The sequence below is a fragment of the Lissotriton vulgaris genome, chromosome 8 (genome assembly GCF_964263255.1).
Source record: "Lissotriton vulgaris chromosome 8, aLisVul1.2, whole genome shotgun sequence".
NCBI lineage: Eukaryota > Metazoa > Chordata > Amphibia > Caudata > Salamandridae > Lissotriton > Lissotriton vulgaris.
In genome coordinates, this window is record NC_141696.1 from 826,746,158 (window position 1) to 826,772,333 (window position 26,176).

General features: G+C 43.7%; 1 protein-coding gene across 1 annotated transcript in view; it reads left to right on the forward strand.

The window, feature by feature from the left end:
- Positions 1–26,176, forward strand: part of AFF3 (ALF transcription elongation factor 3) — a 2,122,574-nt gene that overhangs the window by 1,300,637 nt on the left and 795,761 nt on the right. The window contains exon 6 of the mRNA XM_086936175.1: positions 19,660–19,696. Coding sequence (XP_086792301.1) covers positions 19,660–19,696 — 37 coding nt within the window. The remainder of the gene's footprint in view (positions 1–19,659; positions 19,697–26,176) is intronic.

Consider the following 26,176-nt stretch of genomic DNA (forward strand, 5'->3'; position numbering starts at 1 on the left):
CCTATGTGACTCAATGTGACTGGTGTTCTTTTTCCTACGTTTAGTTGCTGACAGATCGCACAACGCTGACATACTGCTTCTGCCACTACTCTAAACTTCGGATTGTACCACGTTTGTCTGAATACTCTCACCATGGCATCTCTACCTATGTGTGCTGGTCCATGCAATCTCCTTGCCATTGGACTAACAAGTTCGTTTGGCAAAACTGCTCTCCCATCTGCAGAAATCCAAAAATTCATCTCACTTTTGGTACAACCAGCTGTTTCCCATGCCTTTTTCTCAAAATCTGGTGCATTTTCCTGGACACACTTCAATTCATCCCACGTATCTACAGTGTCTAACAGCATAGTCAAATCAGTTCTTTCTTGTATTCCCCCCACTTCTACCTTGGTGTGAGAATACCCCTGTTCCGCACAGTAACGTGCGACCTCATCTGCGTATCGATTACCTTGCGACACAAAATCTGTATTCTTTGTGTGCGCGGCACATTTGACAACCGCTATAGCTTCTGGACCTTGTAATGCTTCTAACAATAATCTCACGAATTCTCCATTCCTAATAGGAGAACCCGAGGAGGTCATGTAACCTCTTTGAGACCACAACTGCCCATAGTCGTGAACTACCCCGAAACCATACTGGCTATCGGTGTATATGGTGACTCGAATTTTGTTGCCTGCCAAACAGGCACGGGTCAAAGCAATGATTTCAGCTACCTGAGCGGAATGTACTCCTTCCAGACAGGCGGCTTCCACTACTCCGGTGATAGTACAAACTGCATATGCTGCTCTCAGCTGACCGATGTCGTCTCTTACGCATGAACCATCAACAAAGAATATTTCATCAGGGTCAGTCAATGGCTCATCTACGATATCTGGTCTTGGTTTGGTGCATAGTTCAGTCACATCAAGGCAGTCATGATCTGTACAGATTTCATCATCAATATCATTAGGAAGTGGCATCAAAGTAGCAGGATTCAAGACAGAGCATCTCTTTAGGGTCACATTCTCAGCAGCCAATATGACTTGCTCATAGCGTGTGAGCCTGCTATTCGTCAAATGCTGAGTCTTGGTCCTGGTCATTAACAATTCCACAGAATGTGGTACGTACACCACTAACTGATGTCCCATCACCACATTTTCACACCTATCAATGCTGACACCCGTTGCAGCAACGGATTTGAGACATCCGGGCAACGCTGCGGCTACTGGATCTAAGGTAGCCGAAAAATATGCGACTGGTCTACGGGCATTTCCGTGTATCTGGGCCAGAACTGCTAAAGCACAACCTTCCCTTTCACAGCAGTAAAGCAAGAATGGTTTTTCGTAATCAGGCATTCCCAAAGCCGGGGCACGACACAAGTCCTCCCTCAGCTGCAAAAATGTCATCAAACAATCTTTGTCCCATGGTACCGGATCACTCACCCCCTTGTGCGTCAGTTTTTGTAAAGGTTTTGCCTTCAGTGAAAAGTTGGCTATCCACTGCCGACAATAACCAACCATGCCTAGAAACATCCTGACTTCTCTTTGTGTTTTAGGCGCGTTCATTTTCAGGATCGCCTCTATTCTGTCTGGAGACACCTTCCGTTTTCACTTTTCAATCCTATGGCCCAAGTATTGCACTTCGGTCAGACAATACTGCAATTTACTTGGAGACACCTTGTGTCCGTTCTCGGCCAAGTGATTTAGTAGGGTGATGGTGTCTACTTTGCAAGCCTCCTCAGTTTCTGACGCCACAAGTAGGTCGTCTATGTACTGGACCAGAACCGAGTTCATGGGCAGTACTAGACTTTCAAGATTTTTCTTCAGCAGCTGGTTAAAAATCGATGGGCTTTCTGTATACCCCTGGGGAATACGACACCATGTTAAAACGCGATTTTCCAGCTTAAAAGCGAACAGATACTGGCTTTCCTCATCTAAAGGGATCGAAAAGAAAGCCTGGCACAAGTCTATCACTGTGAACCATTCAGCTTGGAACGGTATCTGAAACAATATCACTGATGGATTCGGTACCACTGGACAACATGAAACAACGATATTATTAATCTTTCGAAGGTCCTGCACTATTCTGTATTTCCCACTAGGCTTCTGCAAACCCATAATCGGGGAGTTACATGGACTTCCCACGATCTCCTTCAGTATTCCCTGTTTAATCATGAATTCGATCACAGGCTTTATTCCTGCAATTGTCTCCGGTGTCAACTTATATTGTGGTGTTCTTGGATACTCGGCATTGGGTTTTACCATGATCTTTACCGGCTCTACCCCTTTAATCAGTCCTATTTCTTCTCCAGTAAAATCCCACACCTCAGCTGACACTGTCTCCTTCAAGTCCTGTGGAAGCTCCTCCACCGTTAGGGTAGGATATAGTTCCACGCATTCCTGCGAGTTTACAACCTTAAAATCGGCATCATCATCGTTAGTCTGCACTTCTACTCCTTCAGGTGTGCAATATATTGTGCAATTTAATTTATACAACAAATCTCTTCCTAGCAGACACACAGGGCTAGAATCACAAATCACAAACTGATGTTCATCATTGTAATTTCCTATCTTCACTGACACTGGTTCTGTCAGAGGATTCGTCATTCTCCTATTTGCGACTCCTACCACCTGAATCGTCTCTCCCGACATTGGCAGACCTGGGACTACCGCCGATCTCAAAGTGGATCGAGTGGCCCCCGTATCCACCAAAAAGGTCGTAGGGCATCCAGCCACCTCAGCCTCTACGTATGGTCCTCTCTGGTCTACCTCCAGGGCTGCTCCTAGAGTACCGTCTTCTTCCCTATTCACTCGTTGTCCCGTAAGGGGATCAACGTAGTAACATTCTTCTCCTCCTACGAACAGTGGCAGTTGTCTATAGGCTTTTCCTCCATTTGCAATCCGAGGCGGTTGAGGGAACTGAGCTCGAGGAGTCTGAGTCCCCCCTTTGATAAACTTTCCCTTCGGGACCGCTGTTCCCTTTACCAGGTTGTTCTGAACCTCATCCTCTTCCTGTTCTATTTCCCCCGTCTCGACATTATAGGGACACTCGCGTCTCCAATGTCCCACCTCGTTACACTGATGGCACCTCGTTGTCTTTTTCAGCGTCGCAATATCTACCCTAGGTCTCGGTTTTTCTTCCTCATCTCTGCTTTGATTATTCTGTTTCTTCCCTAGGGTTCCTGTTCCCTGTTGCCGCTGTCCACCCTTTCCAGCTGACTGCATCTGCACCAACATCAGCTTCTCCTTAAGTTTCTTTGCTTTCGAATCTATTTCGTCGCTACAGTACCTCGCATACCTCAGAATCTCATCTAAAGGTTTGTTTTGCCAACAAATCAAATGCTGTTGAATCATTAAGCTTATGTCTGATCTCAATCCCAGGACGAACTTCGACACAAACTGTCCTATGTCTTTAGGATCCATCACGTCCAATCCACTGTACTGTTTGAATGCTTTCAGCAACCTCTCATAGAACTCGTGAACGGTCTCTTTAGGTTCCTGAGTTGTTCGATCTATCTTAACCCAGTCTATGTCCTGCAACGGCACCTTCTCTTTTAACCATGCAATTACCCTCTCATACTTTTCCATGACTCTCTCTGATGGACCATTCGTCCGGGCATCCCTCTCGGGTTCACAAATGGGCCATTCGACACTAAGCTTACATGCCGTCCACAAATCTCCAGGTACTACAATGTCAAACAGGGTGTTCAAGTCGACCCACAGCACCTTAGAGATCTTCACAAACCTCTCTACCTGTTTGTACCACTCGACGGGGTTTTCCCTTAACTTTGGGAAAGAATTGGTAAATGCCGCTAGATCCCCCCTACTCCAGGGCACATGCACGTAGTTTCCGTTCGCGATTTCTCGCAAAGGGAAAGCTTCCATTCGCATTAGCCCTCCCTCCGGGGACCCCGCAAGTGTACTCCTTCTGACGGATCCCCTCTTGGACCATCTTTCCTCCCATTTATCCAAATTCCTCCACAATCTGATACTCAAGATCAGTTCCTTTATGTGTACTTTCATCCCAATCGTCCTACGCTCATCTAGATCCTGATCCGTGCAGTTTAACCTATGGTTACCCTGTAAAGCTTTAGTTCGTGATAAGTCTATCATATACCTGTCTGCCAACTCAGATAATTTTTCATGAACTGACCTCGCTTTCCGAGTAACATCCTTAGATATAAACAGTATTTCATCCTGTTCATACAGGTCGATCCTTTCCATTGGCAATGTGCCGTCTATTATTTCATCCAAATCTGACTTCAAACTGGTTACATCGAGCCGTTTTGCTTTTATCTCAGCTCTCAGTACCTCACTCCTAGGTGGTTCGTTTACATCCCTCTCACCCCCACTACGAGTCCTACGTCTGGGCACAGGTGAGTTATGAGGAGTCCTCCTTGCTTCTCTTTGTTCCCACCTCTCTAGGTCCCAAGCTTTTCCATCTTCCCTAGGGGTATGGTGGAACAATGTTCTATTCCCCATTATTTCATTCTGTCTTTTTAGCTCGGCCTCTCTAGATGCGAGATAGGATCCTCCGTTCTGTTCTAAATCACTGCTATTCCCTTGCTGTCTGGTGTCACTCAATAAACGGAAAGGTCCTTCACGGCCCTCCATGTTCCCGCGATCCCGTCCGTGATCACCGGATGCATGGCGAGACCCTTCGCGACTCCCCATACCCTCGTGACTCCAATGTCGCACATTTTCGTCCGGGGCATGGTGAGTGCACCTGAAACTATTTCGGTACTCCTGTGTCTTTCGTTCTCCCTCACTAAGGATGGGGCGAGGCATCCCCCCACATCCTGTACTCTTGTCTTCACACAAGAGTCTATTGCCACCGATGGTATGGCAAGTATCTCCTTTGCTTCCTTGACTCCCTCCCTCCCACTCCGGGCTGCTTTCGTCAGCTCCGCAGTGAGAGAGGATCCTGTTATCTTGATCTCTCCATTCTGTTTCTGTTTCTATTCTTTTATTCTGAGTTTCTACGGCAGCATCCCATTCTTTCAAGTACTCTCTTAACTCCTTAAAGGATTTTGGTTTCGGTCCCCTCAGATCCATCTGTCCTCTCTGACCCCCCTGTTCTATCCAGGGATCCGTTACTGGACCCAATGGGGTACTCCGATTCCTTGGTCCTAGCAACTGCCTTTGGGAATTGATCGTATTATTCCTACTTTCCATCTCTGCCCTTTCCCTGTCCCACCGTGCCTGTTCCTCCTGCTGGGCTCCCTCCGGGTTGTAGATTGACACTATAGGACCTATGGTAACAGGTACTTGTAGAGCATCTGGCAGTTGATACGACCTTGCGCACTCCGTTTCTGGCACCTTCTGGACCACGAATCTTCCTACTACTCTCTGTACGGGACTAGATTGAGATACTTCCTCACCTTTCTTGGGATCCCACTCTGTTACTGGGAGCGGTTTATATTCCCCCCACTTAGCCCCGTCCCCTTGCTGTAGTTCGGGACTTTCGGCTTCTCTATTGTACGGAGGTGGTCTGTCCATTAACAGCCTCTCTATCAGACCATCATCCGACTCGCTGTCCCCAAATTCTTCTAGAGGCTTTTTTCCTCCCGTGGCCTCTAGCATTGGGTACAATTTGTCTGCTTCTATTTTTTGCACCCTCCACTTTTTAGCTTCATCATCCCATTTAGCATCCTGCACTGCTTTTACCGATCGTCTCACTCTTTCTTGGCGTCTATTCAAGCTCTTGTCGTGTGCCTCCCTGAACCATGCACTAAGGGCTTCGAACTGTGTTGGCCTTGGTAGAGGTCTCGTTGCTAGCATTACCGCTTTCAGTTGATTCAATACTTCTAACCTAAACGTCCCGTATCTCGGGAACGTCAGTTCCTCATTTCCTTCTGTTAGCTTACCCCACTCGGAGATCCACAGTATTGACTGTAACCCTACATTCACAGCCATATAATAAGCTGGTGTGCCTTCTGGTGGGGCTTCTTCCCCTGCATACGAGTTTCCTCTATCTCTCTTAAAGATCGCCCTTAAACGCTTAAAACACTTCATTTTCAAAAATCTACGATTTTCCTTATTTCTCTTCCTTATTTATTTCCCGATGACAAACCACCAATCCCTGCGCGGCTCTCGCTGACCAGCCTATCCCAGAGCGGCTCTACGCTGACCAGCCAATCCCAGCGCGGCTCTACGCTGACGTCACTCGTCCCTTCTGCAGCAGTTCCCCTCCTTTCTCAGCTCGTCTCACGGTCTTGCATGCGTTTTCATTCATACGCCGAAAAATGACTACTTCCGACCAAGCGATCACTTTTCTTGACTGTACATCCACAGTCTAACTGTAATTGTCACCTCAACTGACGAGACGTCTTTCCTCTCACGTTCAGACGCTCGCCTTATCTGATAGGTTACTTACACACAGTAAACGTCCGACCAGCGTCCGTTACTCATACACTCACTCAGACATTCCCCCTATCACGGTCCTGCGGGCGATCAATGGTACCTCATGACCCCCTTTACAATGGTAGACAATTACTCTGGGTGTTCGATACACCCGAACCACTTAAGCCCTTCTCTGGACTTAAGATTTTATCCGGTTGCGCGCGCTCACAACCTTCCCTCAATCACACTACAGGCATTCAACTCCGCTTGACATTACGACACAGGTACAACACAAAACAGCGCAATCTGGCAACGCATGACCCTTATACTCACTCTCGACCGACTCTGCTGCTTTTCTCTCTCGCACCGTCAGCACCTTCTTCGGCAGGGATTCTTCTTCTGGTCGTCGATGGCTAGGGACCTTGGGGTAATCTAGACCTAACCTAGGTTGCCTTCCTCAAGAAGCCAACCATCTTTCTCTGCTACCAACTGCGGGGAATGAGATTTTTATATCTTTTCTGATTACCTAGATACCTATCTCATTCATCCAATTTTGGATCGATTATTGACTGTCATTGAGTAAAAGGCAAACCCACATAAGTTAAATCAACCCCATAGACTGACGCAACTCTGAAAAACCACTTACGACTGGTAAAGTTTAAAAAGTTTAATATAAAACTAAAGTCAATTGTAAATACAATCCTCTCAAGATAAGATTCAACAAGTATACAGGAACTAAAAGGAACATAAATTCCCTAAAGAACCTTAGTCTACAAAAGAAAACGATTAAAACCAATTCTAGAATCAACAAATTGAATAGCATAGACACAAAATGAATATGATGCGTCATTTACATAAAAGAATAAACAAGTTAAATCTGTCCCTACTCTATGCTAGATGACATCCCTACTAGCAAGTCCTTTACCTAAAAAGGTGTCAGCAGTTTGACTTCCAAAGAAGTTCAAACTCTCTCAATCTCTGATGGAAACCTATGTCGAGAAGCAGTACCCTTTCTGCCTACCCATCCGCTCTCTAAGGGTCCTTGGCCTTCTGCTCTCCTTCTGCTCTGACTCTTTCTTCTGTTGCGTTCTCAGGCCATCTGCTCTGCCTTCTCCCCGGGGTGCTGTCCCTAAATACAAAATCACAGTATGGGTGGAACGCCCCTTTGAGACGCCCACCACGTACACATTTCACGTGATCCCGCTTCTGGGTTTTTCCATAGCTTCATCTCTTCGCGTCGTCTGTTAAGTTGACCTTGCTTCTTAGGCGCCATCTTCGTCATCGTGCTGGTAACCTCATGACATTCCAGTTGACACTTTCAGAGCAAAGTCTATCACCTCAACAGAGCGCTATTCATTACAGATGTGATTGTAACCTCTTTTGGTCCTGTGAACAGTCACTTCTAAACAAGACCCCAAATTCCAAGCGTCCCTTATCTCACTTAAGCCATAAACTTCGTCCAGCATTGTCACTTTAATTTAACAAGACCTTTGACTCTTGGCTCGCACGTACAGATCAAAGCTATCCCCCTCTTCCTGAGAGGCCACTAAATTATATGCAGTGGACTACACTCTTGCGAACCCTTGGTCCGTTAGGTTAAAATCACATATGATCACACTATTCTAAAATTCCTACAAACTCTTCTACACAGTATGACTTTTAACACACATATATATAATCGAATTAGTAACTTATTCATTATAATCGAATCCTTGTTACATAAAATACAATGTTATACTCTCATTCCTACACAGTGCTATATAGTCTGCACATTTCTTCACTTTACATTGCACCGCTTTCTCCGTTTAAAAATTACATACGTACATGAACTCTGTTTAGCACGTTCTACTGTTCTTTAAGGGAAAGGGTAGAGAGGCCTTCAAGGGATTTGATTCAAAGAAGAGATCAGTTGTTCAATTTACTTTTAGGATAAAGTTAAATAACCTAATGTATAAATCATGTAGTTAAATACACACAATCAATTTATAAAACACATAAAAACATATAAACATATAAACAACAAAACACAAAGGTGTATCAAAAAAGAGCTTTATCAAAAAGTTCATTGAGTCAGCAATAAATCAAAGAAGCAGGTAAGGAAATGCTGATATGAATAGCCTAGTAGCAAATAATCAATAATACAGCAAAACCTAGAAAAAGCATCTATCTCAGAAAACAAAGTGAATCAAACACTGTAGAGATAAGATGAAGGTCGACGTTTCGGTCTCTCTACAACACAATTATCGAGACCATCTTCAGGACTGTTGTCATTAAAACACTGCTGTAAGCTGTGCTGTAATCCAAATTGAATGAGATACCACAATGTTGGTCTCAAGGCAAAGTTTGGCGTTGGAAACCTGGACGAGATTCCTATGTAGAGAACACAATCGTCCCGTAGGTGAAAGCGCCACGGATACACTGGTAGATAGGTATTGGATGGTGAATGGCTCAAACAATGAAGGATGCTTAAACAATCTCTATGGTATGGAACTTGGGGACCAAGGAGCCTTTTTAGCATAGAATATTTGTGTCCACAGATATGGGATCTTGTGAGCTGGTGCAGTTATCCAAATGGTGGTTACTGGGCGCTTGACAGCTTCGGTTCTATATTTACTGGGAAATAGAAGTCGGGTCAAAATCAATTTGACTGGAAACACGGGAAAAACTCGTTTTTTCCCGTGTTTCCAGTCAAATTGATTTTGACCCGACTTCTATTTCCCAGTAAATATAGAACCGAAGCTGTCAAGCGCCCAGTAACCACCATTTGGATAACTGCACCAGCTCACAAGATCCCATATCTGTGGACACAAATATTCTATGCTAAAAAGGCTCCTTGGTCCCCAAGTTCCATACCATAGAGATTGTTTAAGCATCCTTCATTGTTTGAGCCATTCACCATCCAATACCTATCTACCAGTGTATCCGTGGCGCTTTCACCTACGGGACGATTGTGTTCTCTACATAGGAATCTCGTCCAGGTTTCCAACGCCAAACTTTGCCTTGAGACCAACATTGTGGTATCTCATTCAATTTGGATTACAGCACAGCTTACAGCAGTGTTTTAATGACAACAGTCCTGAAGATGGTCTCGATAATTGTGTTGTAGAGAGACCGAAACGTCGACCTTCATCTTATCTCTACAGTGTTTGATTCACTTTGTTTTCTGAGATAGATGCTTTTTCTAGGTTTTGCTGTATTATTGATTATTTGCTACTAGGCTATTCATATCAGCATTTCCTTACCTGCTTCTTTGATTTATTGCTGACTCAATGAACTTTTTGATAAAGCTCTTTTTTGATACACCTTTGTGTTTTGTTGTTTATATGTTTATATGTTTTTATGTGTTTTATAAATTGATTGTGTGTATTTAACTACATGATTTATACATTAGGTTATTTAACTTTATCCTAAAAGTAAATTGAACAACTGATCTCTTCTTTGAATCAAATCCCTTGAAGGCCTCTCTACCCTTTCACTTAACTACCCAAGCCCTCAAGGGTGTAACTGGGTTTCTCACTTTCTGTGAACCACTACTGTTCTTTAAGCATTTACACATTTCTATATTAGCCCAACCTATGTATACGGGCCTTTCTAATTCTAATGCACATTCTAGAGCAAATACATACGAATACATTTCTTATTACTTAAGTTACATGTGCTAACTTCATGCTACAAGCTTCTAATTTCACGTTACAAGTTCTAAATATGCTACAGGCTTGTAAATATGGTACGGACATATGTTTCATTCAAATTGCGCTCTCTCAGTTGCATGGGTATTTACGTAAGACAAACCTAGAAAAAAGGATGGGGCTAAAACACCAATTAATATTTTAGGAGCAAATAAGCACAGAGACAGACATAATGAAATACTGTGTAGCAGATAAAGAAAGAAAGGGGGTTTGTGTTTGTGAAGAGCTATGTGCCTCTTAACAGTGGATTAGAATAAATAAGGCATATTGTTCATTTACGGTTTGTGGTGCTACAGCCTCACCATGCATGCAGTTCTCATGCCCCATGTAGAGGTGGGAGATCAGTCAGGTTTCCATCAGGAGAGCCTCAGTCGACTTCAAGCAGGAAACCCTTGAGCGGGTGCCACAGCCCTAGTTAGGACATGTCGACGGTCACTAGAATTCTCTGCTTGGGATCTGCGAAGGGGAAATCGCTCAATGGCATCATATTCAGGGAGAAAACTCCCTTCTCGTCAGAGCCATTGGCATTTTGGTTTTCAAATGCCCTCTTTGGGTTTGTTACTGAAAAACAAAAAACTTTGGTGAATGAGCAAAATAAACCCAGTGCCCACCCACTACAGTCCACAAAGCTTTTGAAGTGGAAGTTGTGGTGAACGCTCTAGAGATCCCTTCCAGCAGGAATCTCTAAATAGGGCGGGCAGCCGCAGCCTCCACTGCCTTGGCCAGCCTCTAAATGAGTTCATTCACTTGTCCAATGAATGAAATGTATCCAAAGAAATCATAAGGTGAAAAGTCGTTTAACACATAATACTGTTTTTAAAAAATCATTGAATAGGTTATTGTGTCCAATCGTGGCAAAGAAAGCCAATAGCCTTCTTAAAAGTATAACATTTTTCTGGTTTCTTTCAGAATATGCATTGAGTTTTGAGTTCATTTACTCCAATTTAGAGATTTTGCACCACCTCTCATTGGAATTGGAATTTTAGAGCACTTTGTGTCTTTTTTAATGTGAGAGCACTTTATCACCACACTATCCTCTGTTCAGTACTGGCCAGTTTTCGCAATTTTGACTGTCATGTTTAAGAACCTGCATTGTAAAACCAGGGTGATGGTTAGGACTTAGTGATTCTTTTTGTTTCCTAGGATACTAAATGATCCACATTGTATCCTCTATACGAAGTAAGCATTATAAAGGTCTACAATTACTACTGGGTCTCTGTTAACATGCTTAGTGCAAGCTTTAAGCTTTAAATCCACTGTTGATAAGGGAAGGAGTTATTTAGTTGAAGATCGGATAATATACTCTGTGTACATTTAAGAAAAGGCTTTACCTTGTTTCAAAATTGAAGGCTCACAGAGGCATCAAATGAGCAAACTAGGAAGCCTGAGATTGCTTAGCGTGGATTGAAGTGTTTTAGGGCAAAAGTAATGAAAGCAATACGATTTGCTGAATGGACAGCCATCTGGGAAAGAGGTGGCCATTGTAATACCAAGGATGAGTGAAAGGACCCATCACGTTTTGTGTCTTTAGGAGGAGCAGAAATGGTGGCATGGAAGTGAAGTTAAGCTCCTTTGGAAATGACTCTGGGATTAATGAGAAAGAGGACCACCACAGGGAGTCAATCGAGTAAAGAACAAACGAAGGGGAATACATGAGACAGGATGCTAGAAAACTTCACCAGAATTCAGGGCAGGGGTAACTAATAATGTATGCACCACATTGGAAAACTCATGCATTTGAAGAGGGAATACCTGGCTGTAGAGTACACTCAGAGATTTATTTATTTTATTTATTTTAAAAGTTTTATATAGCGCGAACAAGATCTTCGCAGATATCAGAGCGCTTTACATAGAAGGGTACATGAGGGAACATCGTCAGACAAGTAAATCAATAGATCACACAGTACAAATAGTACAAATAAATGAATACAAAGCCAATCATGTGAATAATAGGACAACTCAAACAAATAAGTAAAGGGGTCAAACATGTAGTTCAGATCGGTGCAGGGTGTTAATAGGGTTCGAGAAAGTAGTTCAAGTGTATTCAGCCATGAGGATAGCTTTTACTTCTTTTTTAAAGAGTGTAGTGGAGGAGATAAGCCTGGTTTCGGGAGGGGGTGAGTTCCAAATTCTAGGCGCCATTCCCGAGAAGGAGCGCTTGTATGTTTTTTCCTTCCGGAATCTTCGAGGTTTCAGCAGAAGATTGTTTGTGCCTCTCGTGTTTCTAATTCCCCCAGAGATTGTCAGTTTCTGAGCAAGGTAGCCGGGTGAGTTTAGGTGTACCGCCTTGTGTGTCATGCAGGCGATTTTCAGATGTATTCTGGCTTCAAAAGGCAGCCAATTCAGGGATTTCAAGTCAGGGGTAATGTGGGAGTGCTTTTTTGACCCAGTGATGAGTCTCGCTGCAGCATTTAGAGAAGCTTTTAGTGGTGCGGTTGTAGTTAGGGGGAGTCCGCAGAGGGCGGTGCTGCCGTATTCAATTCGTGGGATGACTAGTGCTTGTACTGCTGTTTGGAAGTCTTTGGCTGGGAGGTAGGGTTTAAGTTTCCTCAGAGTATTGATCTGGAAGTTCGCTCCCTTTGTTGCCTTGCTGATATGTTGCTGCATGCTGAGATTGGTGTCGAGTGTTATGCCTAAAGATTTTGCTGAGTCCACGATGGTGGGTTGGGCATTGAGTGCGGTTAGGAGTTTAAGCCAATGTTGAGTGGTGGATATCTTCGCTGGGGGTGAGATCAGAAGGAACTCTGTTTTCAGGGCATTGAGTTTGAGGTGATTGTCGGCAAGCCAGGATTGGGTGCATCTGATTGTTGAGTTCAGGAGCAGGATGTCATTGGGTGATTGTAATTTGAGGTAAAGTTGCGTGTCATCGGCGTACATGTGGAAGTGTACATTGGATGCTTGTAGCAAGGTGGTGAGAGGTTCCATGACTAGGTTGAACAAAGTTGGGTATAGAGAGGATCCTTGGGGGACGCCTAGCGTTACAGGTATTGGCGAGGACATCCGGTTGTTGCTCTTGAATTTCTGCGACCTGTTGTGAAGAAAGGAAGTGAACCACTTGAGGACAGTTCCAGATAGGCCCATTCTTGTGTTTAGTAGTTCTAGTAGATTCTCATGTTTAACGGTGTCGAATGCTGAGGAGAGATCGAGAAGGATGAGGAGGCAGGTGTCGTTTTGGTCTAGCATTTGAAGTGCGTCATCAATTATGTGAGTCATAGCAGTTTCTGTGCTGTGTCCTGCTCGGAAGCCTGACTGGTGAGGTTTGAGGAGATCGAATTGCTCAATGTGTTTAGTCAATTGTAGTTGTGCGCATTTTTCCAGCAGTTTGGCGAGAGTGGGGATATTGGTGATGGGACGTAATTGTTGAGATCAGAGGGGTCGGCTGTTGGTTTCTTTAGTAGAGGTGTGACCTGACCAACTTTGATGGAGTCAGGTATGCTTCCTTGTTGGAGAGAGCTGTTGATGATTTTAGTCCAGAGAGGGAGAAGCAAAGGGGTAAAGTCTTTTACTGCGAAGGCAGGGAGGGGGTCCGTGAGGTGATTGGATGGTTTCAGGGTGCTGAGTAATTTGCCAATTTCTTCTTCCGAGTATGTGCCAAAGGTTGACCATGAAGCATTGTTTTTTGGTTCAGTGGGTGCTAGGCATTGGGGTTTGGAGTAGAGGCTTGCGTCAGTGAGGAGATCGCATTTTATTTTGTCAGTTTTTTGGGTAAAGAAAGCAGCGAAGTCTTCACAGGAGGGTGCCTCACGCCCAGTGTTGAGTGGTTGTGGTTGCTCCTTGGATTGTGACTTGATTAGCTCAAACAGTTTTCTCGGGCGTTTTTTTGCTTGGTCGAGTTGGAGGCTGAAGAAGTCCGATTTTGAGCGTTTTATTTTCCTGAAGTAGGCGTTTCTCTTTTTCTTCAGATCTTTTAGGTGCATTGCGGAGGGAGCTGATCTCCAGGTCCGTTCTGCCATTCGCATGTCTCTTCTATCCTCGTTGAGACTCCCGTCGTACCATGGTTTGGAGATTTTAGTAGAGACTCTTTTTAGCTGCATAGGTGCAGCCTCATTAATTATAGAGGTCATAGCGTTGAGATAGTGGTCAGTCAGAGTTTGGACGTCCGTGGCGCCTGTAGGTGGGAGTAGGAGATTGCAACTGTTAGGGGGCAAAGAGCCTGGGTTGAGCTTTTTCGAGTCTCTTTTCCAGACTTTGGGCTTGGAGAGTTGAGCCGGGTTGACTTTGACTTTTTCATTGATAAAGAATGTGATAATATGATGATCTGACCAGTCACAGGGTTGGATGGATTCGAGTTGGATAGAGTCCTCTTTGGAGATGATCAGGTCGAGGGTAGAACCTTTCTCGTGTGTCGGGCTGTTGCAAATTTGGGTGAGGTTAAGGGCATCGAGGAAATTTTTAAGACTATTTACCACCGCGTTGTTGCGGTCATTCCAGTGGAGGTTGAAGTCACCAAGGTATATTTGGGTGAGCTGCCGTCCGGAATTGGTTGAGATCATATCCATGATTTGTTGGGAAAAGATGAGGTTGTCCCTGGGTGGGTGATAGATGCTGTGAAGAGAGCATATTGGTTTGCCCTCACTAATAATGTCAAGGCAGATGTATTCCCAGGATGTTGGGGATGGTAGGGATGTGGAATTGACTTTCTGAACAGAGAGGTTGTCCCTGTAGATGCATGCGATTCCACCACCTATTTGGCCTGTTCTGTCGAGCCTGATAATGTGGTAGTTGGGAGGAACCAGAATGTCCATTATGGGTGTCGAAGATTCAGTTAGCCACGTTTCAGTCAGGATGATTAGGTCAAGGTCCCGCGATAGGAGGAGGTCAGCAATGGCTGCGGAATGTTTCGTGGCCGATCTGCAGTTGAGAAGAATGCATTTGAGACGGGGTGTGTAGAGGGTGTTAGCTGGTTCTAGCGAGAGAGGGAGCTTCCTAAGGTTATTGGGGATGGAGAATCTGCTGTTTAGTGTGGGTGGTCTAAGGGGATTTGGGTGTATCGTGGGAATGTTGCGGTGTGGGGTGCTTGTGTGAATTTGGGGGGCTGGGTCATAGGAGCGGAGAAGGATGAGTGTGTCGAGGTCAGAAGAAGAGTTGTGGGTGCGGCGAGGGCGGTTGTTGCGATTAGGAGCTGGGATTGAGGTCAGATTGGGGGATAACTGAGTGCGAGAGTTAGTCGGAGGGGTGGGGGACAAGTTTGGCGGGGGTGTAGGTGTGTGAGGGTTTTCAGGGGCGATGCGGGGGACGAGGGCAGTTGCGCCTATGAGCAGGGATTGACGCCAGGTGTGCGGCGTGATGAGGGTGGGATTCGGCCGGCGGAGTAGGGGACAAGTTGGGGGGGGTGGAGGTGGGAGGGGGGTGTATGGGGTGTGTGGAGAGTAGTTCTTTGATGGCGTGAATGTCTTCTTTGATCTGAGTGAGGGTGGCCGTGATGTATTCCATCGTAGAGTAGGTGGTGGGGGTGGGAGTGGCAGTCAGGGGTGAATGGTTGACCAGGGAATTCGTGTGCAGGTGGGAGGGAGGGCTGGTGTTCGAGCAGGTCTGCGTTGTGTTGGTGTGCGGGATGGGGTTAGGGAGGCGAGAGGTTTTGGGCGGGAGGGGTGTGGATGAGGTAGGGAGGAAGTTGGCGTTATGGTTGATGGCATTGGTGGTAGGCGGGTGGGTCAAGGACAGGTGTAGGCTGGGAGACTGGTAGCCGTGGTGGGGGTGTAGGGAGGGTAATGGGGGCTGAGAGTAGGAGGGGAAGTGGGATTGGAGATGGTCCTGTTGAGGGGAGGTGGAGTTAAATTAAGAGAGGGGGAACATGTTGTCTAGCAGTTCCAGGTTCCTGTCTGTGGATTGTGATAGGACAATCCCGTTATTATAAATAGTGATGGTGGCACTGCCTGGAAAGACTTGGGATGGTGTGATGGAGAGAGTTAGGCTGTGAGCGGATTTTCTGGTGGAGGAGACGGTGAGTAGGGTGAAGAACGCTTTTCTCCATTGAGCTCTGCGTGTGGTGTGGAAGATGATATCGGTGTTCAGGGATCCATTGACCGGTGAGAAGTAGGTGTCAGCAAAGTGTGACCTAAGGAAGTTGTGTTTGAAGCGTTTGGCGGCTTTTTTGGTGAGTGATGGTGGGTAGTTGATTTTGTATGTGTGTTTGCCGATGGGGTCCATGTTGCGTTGAAGGATTAGGTGGGTATGGGAGGATGCAGTAGTGTACTATAGTGGTACCAATGTGCAGAAAAACAAGTGTGCAGAAAAACAGGTGCATACAGTAGGTTACACAGTGATAAGTTATAAATTACCCAAGTGGCACTCGTAATCAACCAGCGTAACCAGGATATAAGAGTGAGCAGTAGGGCAAATACATACGGTAAATTGTAAGGTACAAGGTGTAAGAATAGGCATAAAACTGATAGTATATAGGGGTAGGGTACAATGGGAGAGTGCACTAATGCACTATAGTGGTACAAATGTGCATAAAACAAATGCGTATAGTAGGTAACACAGTAATAAGTTATAAATTACCAAGGTGCAAAGTACAAGGTGTAAGTGTAGGTGCAATACTAATATAATATAAGGGCAGGAAACAAAAATCTACGTAGATACGTGATACGTAGAAAAGTAGGAGTGGGTGTAGGTTGAGGAAGTGAGCAGGCAAGTGCAGAATACGGGTGAAAGTATAATACTGATAGAGTGTGGAATGATGTCTTGAAGGCTGTACAAAAAACTGTGGAAACCGAGAGTTACTTTATTACACAGCCTTAAAATTGTAGTGCATCAAAGCTGTGTGCTTAGGAAAGTGTTGGGAAGTATTGAGTGGGGTGTATTTTTCATGAAAAAGAAGCAATTTGTTAACAGTGTACAAATCAATGAAGATGTCAGGTGTAGAGCATCTAGTGCTTTCACTGTACAGCCCACATACAATGTGGGAAAAGTAAGGAGAAACAAAAAACTTTTCACCTTGTTAGCACCTGCCTCAAGGTGGCGTTATTCCTTGTCACAACGCACTGTCTACATTGTAAGTAGGTAAACCTTTGCATCAAAACCCAAGGGTGGTAGCATGTGAACAATGTGGGGAATGTTTTAAAATTTGTCTGAGGATAGTATTTTACAATAAAAGGATACCCTTCCAGTCTAAAACCTATGGCAGCCAACATACACAAATAATTCAATATAGTGCAATGTTGTGTGCTTGGCACTAAACAGCCTGAAAAAATGCCAGTACTGGGGAAGAGCAAAAATTGGGGGGTGTGGGGAGCACTCCTAGTCTCAACATTCTCAAACGTTTTGTCCATTTTTCGTAGAGAGGAATGTATGTGAGTAGGACAATGGGGAAACCCGATTCTAAAATTAAGGGATAACAGTTGCATGTGAATAAGGAAAATATGTAGAATGAGTGAAAGGGCCAGTAACCTTGTGATTAAATAGCCAGTGCAAGATGCGGTGATGGCATATCATTATAATCACGACAGGGAAGAGGTGGGATGTTATCATGGAAGGGGATATTGGAACGCAAATGATAGTAGTTTCTAGAGGCGCAGGAGAACAGTGACGAATGTATATGTATAGATTTTTTAGAAACTAGAGGTTATCTCTTAGCTCGTGCAAACAATGGAGGACTAGTGAGCAACGTGAGATGGCCCCAGAGGGTGTTACACAAATAGTTTAGTTGAAAGAGAGTTACGCTACAAATGAATTAGCAAGCATTTGATATTATTATAGAATAATGATTAAATATAATAACAACTGTACATGATGCTAATGAAAATGTATTTCTGCATTGATTTCAGCGTACCCTGACGAAGAGCACTTGATGCTCGAAATGCATTGGTTTTAATAAACGCTGTTTTGGATGAACCCCCTGCATCTGTCATGTTTATGCAAGAGGTCTGGATGGGCACAGCATTTACATTAGAAACTAGAAAATAGCACAATTACCCGTCTGTGGACTGATGGAAAAGAGTGAAGATTTCAGACAAAAAATATGATGAACAGTTTAAAAATGGAAAATATGGGAGTATAGCAGTATGGTGAATAATCTGATTGCCAAGCGGCATCAAGCAATTGTGCGGACGGAGGAGCATTGAACTGCTTCTCTTAAATGACTTAAGCACTGGGGAAGAGGACAGCAGTAAAATAGACTAACAGATATGGTGCTGCCCTGGTCTCTCCTCCTAGCATAACACAGCACAGCAACGTTAGTTGTGTTGTGCTACAAATTAATAAATCTCCCCCAAATGCTTTAAAAGAGAAACAGGTGAGGCAATCCGATTTAGTTTTCTTAAACTGAACAACAATATGCTAGAGAAGGATGCTGTCTTGTAAACTTACCTCTGGGCTCCTTGCTTGGGTAAACACAACAATGGTCTTATCTCCAGAACAAAGAAAACAAAGAAAAAGTCACAGGCAGAAAAATTGCATGAATGGATTTGAATTGGTTGCTTGCAGTGCTTAATTTGTGAAACAAAAATAAGTGCCAGGGCCGGCTTTAGGAATCTACTGCACCTAACACCACCCATTTTCATGCCAGCACTGACAATGACAATACCAACATAACTATTAACCAACAAACTCCTGCAAGTTTGACAATTCAGCCTTTTCTAGGTCACCCAAAGGTAAAAGAAGGGCTTAGGCAGCAGGTATTAGTCATGTTAATGCATATGGGATAATTCATCACCTGTTTTTGTGTTCATCTCGATGATTAGACAAATAATGCCACCACATGGCAGACTGTGATAAGTGCTGGTGATGCCGAGCACCATAAACCACCAACTCAAATTAAGCACTGGACTTGTTTCGCAGCAAATGTTTTATACTGCACATAAAGAGACTGAGGAAATGGTGTGTTCAAAGCAAGAAGAAGGTTGTCAAATTTCAGTCAGTTTCTTGTTGTGGTATTGTGGTAAATGGTGCACTGGAAGCACCAAAAGATGGGGTCACTAACCCTCTTTATTTCTAAAAGGGACTGTCTTCCATTTTACTCATAAACCTTGACATGTTTCAGTGTTCTCGCTATTAGCATGAATTTAACTCCAATGTATTTGAATGGGAGAAAAAGCAATTTCATTATTTTTCATTGCAAGTGGCCTTTGTAGGAACTTAAGTAGGAGCCAAGTACACAAAAATGGGTCACCAATTTTTGTATTTTAAGTAACAATCAAATATGTTTTTATAAACAAAACTAAAGGTAATGTCCAAGCTATCATGATATTTGTTTGTTTCCTACCATACCGATCATAGTAGTTTATTTTAACGTTAAAACCTCCAAAAAGTGTTCTTTGTTCTCTTAAATTAACTCCAAAATGACTTTCTCGAAGTATTTTCTACCAAGTCCTAAAAGTATTCAGATGTTATGGGAACATATCTGATGTAAACATTCTGCTTAATTTTACCTTAAGTTGGTCAATTGTTTGAGAGGGAAGCACATCATGAGATTTTCTTGTAAAGTATATACCCAGAAGCAAAATAAAATGTGTAAAGAATAATTGAATACAACAATCAAGTAACAAAATAATTGAAGCTGAGGAAGTATTAATAAGCATTTTCCCACCACTTATTTGATGTTATATAGTCAGTCTTAATTTGCCTGGATTAAAGATCTACGAGTTAATAGAGGCCATGCTTTGTTTAAAGGCAGAAAACCTTATGCACTTCTTTCTTTTTTCTTACAGGATGCGCAGAATGGATCTACTGTGAAAGTCAGTGAAAGTAAGAACACCTCTTTCTTTGCATTTTTAATCGTTTATGTGACATATTTGATGCAGTGCTTAATTTGTAAAATTATATGTGCCAGGGCCCTGGCCAAGAGTCCACTACAGCATGCACCACCCATCGCCCTGTCATTGCTGCCAAAACAACTACTAACCCTCTCTCTCGCCTGCTAGTGCGACAGTTCAGATTATTTCAGGTCCCCACAACAAAAGGAATGGCTGGGGAGGCAGGTATTAGTAATTTTTAATGTATATTGAATCAATAAACAACCTTTGTTCTGCTCATCTCTACATTAGATGAGCAGCGCCACCATGTAGCAGAATATCTTAAGTGCTGTGTTGACAATTAAGTGCCGCTGCAGAGCACCGGAAACCAATTAAGTGCCGGTGCTGAGCACTGAAAACCACCGGCTCAAATTAAGTACTGAAGGATTAGAAGTGTTCGTTAATCAGTGCCTCACCAAGAATGCATTACTCTGAGGGTAATAACACATTTTTTCTTGCCAAATAATAGCCTGAGAACAGATTGAGCTGTACAAAAGCCTACACCATTGAGTGGCGTCCTTGACCACACTACAAATTGCAGGATCACACCATTTTATCATCTTTGTGCCATGAAAATAACTTTCCAATTGATCCAATAACATCTGTTTTTCACCTAGACAGTTGGCATCATGATTTAAATGCTGTACTTCCCAGCCAATTTTGAGTACAGTGGTGCGCTATCTCTGTGGGCGACACTGCCTCCCCGATTCTATGTTTTTATACATGACATATTCCTACACCCTTTAAAATCAAATATGTGTGCGAAAAAAGGTATGCAAATGGGCACAGAATATGTAACCACATTCGGTATTCTGTTATTCTCCATTTTGGGCCCAACAACCTGTGATGGCCAATAACAGGGGTTAGAGATACTAGGCAGAAATGGCAACTCCATGCCCATTAAAGGCCATCTTAGAAAGGGGATTTAAATGAGTTGGAAATTCTAATGACATAACGAACAAACAAGTTACCTGCTAAAGTTAGTGTTTTGCCCTACTTGTAATTTAAATAGAAATGTGAGCTCATACAGTTACTAAATCGATCAGTAAATGTTGGTATCTGGTAGTCAATCAAAATCCATTGACACCCATCGTTCCCTGTGAGGATTTAGGTGTATTCTATGATATAGCTGTTTAGCTCCTTATCTTGCAATACACTCGCAAAACTTGTCTTGGGTCCAGTCAGGCTTGTTTGTAAACCTTAAGCTCCACTCTGGTTAGCTGTGGCTTCGAACAGTAATGCTTGACAAAGTAACGTAGGGCCTGATTACGATAGAGGTGAACCTGCCACTGGCAGGCTGCCGGTGGCAGGTTCACCACTATCGTGAGGCCATTCCCCACCCGGCAGATAAGGATGATGGGCAGTGAGCTGGTGGGCAGAAAGCCCATCTGCCATGGGTCCAACAGAGGCAATCGCCTGTCAGACTCACCCTGCAGCCCTAGAATTGGGGCAGTACCTAGCAGGCACCCTCCACCACATCAGGATTCTGCATCTCGCCAGCCTTTCCATGACGGTTCCCCTGCCATGGAAAGGTTGACAGGGATTGACTTTGGGAGCCTGTTGCAAGCCCTGCTTGTGCAGGTGCTGATTCCCTACATTTCCCTGCGCCATGTGGCAGGCACAGCATGATGCCTGCCACGCAGTGCAGGGAAATGCAAACAGTGCATTTCTAACATTGCGGTGAGTGCTCCAGCCAGCAGCACCCGCCGCAATGTTAAACGTGCCATATGCAGTCGCCGTGGTGGCGGTCGCATTGTAATTCCGCTTGTGAGACCGCCGCCTTATAGGCGGTTGGTCCCAATCCCCGGGACGATGGCGGACAGACTGAAGTCCGTCCGCCATCGTAATGACCCCTTAGTGTAAAGCATTTCACAGCACCAATTAACAAAATAAGGAAGTCACACAACACGAAAGAAACACAACAACAATTTATACAAAATAGAGCTTATTTTTATGAATTTTTAGAGAGCTTGATTAATAAAATCCACCAGAGGGTTCCAGGTATACAGATTTGTGAAGATATGAATACTTTTAAATGCAACTGCAAACAAGCACTGGTAAGCAAAAACTTTGCACACTTTTGAATAGTTTGAAACAGCTAGTTTGGCGATTTTGAACCTGAGTTGGGTGACCAAATCTGACAGGACAGAGGTGTAGGAGTCCAGTAGGATCACATTGGACAATTACCTGGCAACCAGAGCCGTTACCAGCTAAGTTTCAGTCTTTAGGAAATGACCACACTAAACGACAATGAAGTGGTCCTGATGCAGGCAGAAAAGATGCTCAATGATCCTTCCCGAGCTGGGCGGTCGACAGGGTTGACATGTGGTTGGTCCCTCGGTCCACTGGTGGGTTGAGGTGACTTTGACCACAGCACTTGACATCCCATGACGTCCTCTCTGTTACAGTAGAAGTCCAGCTGCAATGGGTCTTCCAATCTCACAGCACAGCAGACACTGCGAATATCCTTGTTGGTGGCTAGTGTCCCTCTTGGTGATGAATCCAGTCTCTGATAGCACTCTTGGGTCCTGCAGACACAGGTGCAACTTTTTGCTATCTCGGGTTTTCCTCTTGGCGTGCAGGGTGTGACCAGCGCAATCCCTCAGGAGCAGCTACTGCTTTGTCAGTTTGGGCTTCCACAGACTTGATGTCCCTGGTGCTGTTCCAGGAGGCCAGCCGACTCACCCTTGGAGTCACTGCTCTGATCTGGGGCTGGGAATCAACTTTCCCCGAGCCAGGAGACACAGGCCCTGTCCAATCACACTAGCCCAAAGTGCTGCAGGTGCATTCCTTCTGACGGTGCAGCCTCTCTTCGTGCAGCTTCAAAAGCAGCAGGACACTCCTCGCCTGGTCCTCTCTCCAAATCCATGGTGTACTAAAGTTCAGGGTATCAGGGGTGCCCATTATATCCCTGGAAAGTGCCCAGAGGGGACAATATGGTCACTAGCCAATAGGCTACTAGGTACCTCCTCTTTGATGACAAAGTTCCCGCAATGTGTGGTATTTCGTAATCCCTGAGTGCAATATTCTTGCCACTCTCAAGAAATCTAAACCCTTTCTTGACTGTGAAGAGCTTGTTAGCCCACTCCACAGGTGTGGCTACCTAAGGGCTACTCACCCACTGGGAAATAGGTTTGGGGATGGGTTTTTCCTCTCTGGCCTTTCCTCCAACTTGTCTGCAGGAACAAAAGTCAGCCTGCTCGGGTGTGTTGTCACAGGTGGCCCTTCAAACGAGGCTTCCCGTTTGAAGCTTGTCTTTTGGGCTAACACCTCTTGCAGCCTTCCTGGGAAAGGAGGTCACACCTCATTCTGCGGCAAATGCCTTTTTTCCTGAGTCTGGGAGTCATTCCAAGCTGCCCTACCCTAAACCTAGAAAACATATATGAGATCCTAAATAAATCTGAGCAAACTGGCACAGGATATGTGCAATGATGCCACAGGAACTATCAAACCCTATTATAACCTTCATTTTAAAGGGAATGGTTCTATTTTCTAGTCAAAACATCGGTACCATCCTCATCATGTATTATATAGATGGGTATAATATATGAGGATGTGCTCATATATAAACCACAATATAACAAAAGAAATGCCAGTACTGATACTTGATTCCAACAAAACAAATTGCAAAAATGTAAAGACCACAGTTCAATACATCTGAATGCTACTCAATAGCAATTTATTTTAGAAAAGTTTTTTTGAACAAATTTTGAATTAATATTGGGGTTCAAAAGACAACATAGTATATCAAAAGGAACAATCATGAAAAAACCTCATACAAACTCTCATTCATAATATTCAGGCATCTCACATTCATACTGCTCACATTCAACCAATCAAAAACATGTACTCAACACCTACGGGACAGGGATTTTTTGAAAGAGGCCACTGGGGGGAGTACTAAATCTGCTGTATTACTAATGGTTTTTTTCTATAATTCGCAAAAATACACCTCAGTACAAATATTTGTAGTCATATGTGAGATGCCTGAATATTATGAATGAGAGTTTGTATGAGGTTCTTTACATTTTTGCAATTTGTTTTGTTGGAATCAAGTATCAGTACTGGCATTTCTTTTGTTATATTGTATCTGGCTCAGCCTTACTGATAAGAGCCTCCCCCGGTTGTTATCAGCATATATAAACCACAGACTAAAATCAATCTGCTAGTCAGTCTGTCGCTACAAAGCTGGGAATGTGTGAAGCTGTATAAACATTGAATCATACCTTCCATGCAATAAAATGGAAACTAAGGAATTCAAAAGGCATCTTTTAGATGCGAAGCACTCTTATTACATTATGCTTTATATATGAAACTTATCAACAGTAGTAGAAGATTTATGATATACTATATACATTTATTTCCTTAGAGCAGCCACTTGATTGCATGAACACTATAGAAAGATTGTATTTAAAATAGCAATTATTACATTGAAATATGAAAAGAAATATGAGTTTATCAATGACAGCATTTTAAAGCAAATGTAAAGTGGCACATTTAAAACGCCTGACTTCATTGAATAGATGAGTTGTTCCTAATTTGTTTGAAGAGTTAATGATAACACTATCACTAAGATGAGAGATGGCTTCCAATTATAGTGGGATATGTGCCCCCTACCAACCTAGTAACTTTACTAACTCTCTTACAATTCTTCCAGAAAGTATTAGTTTCCAGGAGCCAGAGATGAAAGGTGTTCCTTGTTCATCAGCTGTCCACCCACTCCCTTCAGTTCACAGTGCAGGAGGACACTTCCTCCTCCGGCCTCAATCGAGAATGTCAAGGTTATAATTAAGTGCTCAGAAAAGCTTTTTTATATTTCATATAGTATAGGAATTATTCCTATGAAATGACAGATGTGTGGGAACCCTGTTCCCAACAGTTCCTGCCATCTTTGATCTCTGCATATGATTCACGCAACGCGGTGGGCTTGTGATGGATCCAACAAATATGTAATTCATGGGCTGTGAGGATGAAATCTGTGCTTCCTTTGATAATATTTCCATTTGGAGATAATACATTTCTTTGTTTTTTCATGTTATGGGTATTTGTTTCATTTTTGAAAGACATATGTGACTCTAAATGAATTTTACTTCCATAATCAATTTTTAAAAATGGGAAATTAAAATATACTTCTTCTCATTCCTTTTCAACTTACTTGCTGTATGCTTCAACAATGAGAAAATAAGTCCCCTTTGCCCAAAAATGTAATATGAACTCGTGTCTATATGTATATGTTGTGGCACACTGTGATGTCAAACCCACTAATACATTAAAGGCCTGATTCACAAAGGTACACCTACATTCTTGTGTAAGTTTACTAGTTTTTGCTATTCACAAAGAATGAGTGAAAAGTAAGTTCATGACTGTGGAACTGCAGTTCGGGTGGAGAAACCGCACATAAAAAGATAGGCCTGCTATATCTATTTATGTGTGGAGTGCTCCACCCTAACTGGAGAGTTTCCACAGTCGTAAAGTTGCTATTAACGTATTAATTGTGAATAGTAAAGTAATAGTAAAGTTAAACAAGAGTGTAAGTTTACTTCTGTGTATCATGCCCGAAAAGATAATAACAATAATTCTTCCTCCTCCAATGCCAGTCTAAACTATGCCCCATACCAGACTCACCTAAACCATAGAATTTGTAATAAAAGACATGTGGGAATTATTTGCTCTAGTTCTCAATATTGCAAACTGTGCAGTGGAAGCTAATATTACTGAATAGCCCCAAAGGTAACTGAAATTGAGTAAACAAGATAAAATAATCAAATAGAAATTGTACATGCGTACTTGCAAATGTCCAGCAGATTCCTTTCTTCTTCGGTTGGTTTCTGGCTGGCAAGTCAAAAATCCTTTCTGCATACAAACATTTGACACTTTGTGTGATCTAACTGGAGATGGGGTTTCATTCAGTTGGCCATATGGCTGAGACTGAGAGCCTGATTCAAATATCGCCCCAGATTCTAATGTGGCGGTCGGGAGGCCGCCCAACGAGCATGTGGCGGTCCGACCACAATATTTGGATATGACCTCCAGGCTGGTGGTTGGAAAGTCGATGGTCCCACCATGGCAGTATTGCTTGGCCATTTAGAAGGGCAGCAGCAGATGCTGACACGGTGCAGCACCTTCTGCACATCCGTGCACCATGTGACATGCACCATGTTGTGCATAGCACATGGTGCACAGAGTTAAGTGGGGACACTACATGTGCCCCCCGGTACAATCTGCATTGGCCTACAGCGGCCAAGGGCCCTATTTAGGGCCCCACATCCCTTTCTGACAACCTTTTCATGGCACCGCCATTCTAGGATGCTGCTTTGACCACCACACCATCGGGATCTATGATGCTGGTGGAGGCAGCGGTCTTGCGTTGGACAGCTGTGGGTCTGACTGCCAGTATCATCATACGGAAGTCGGACCGAAGGGCTGTTGGCCG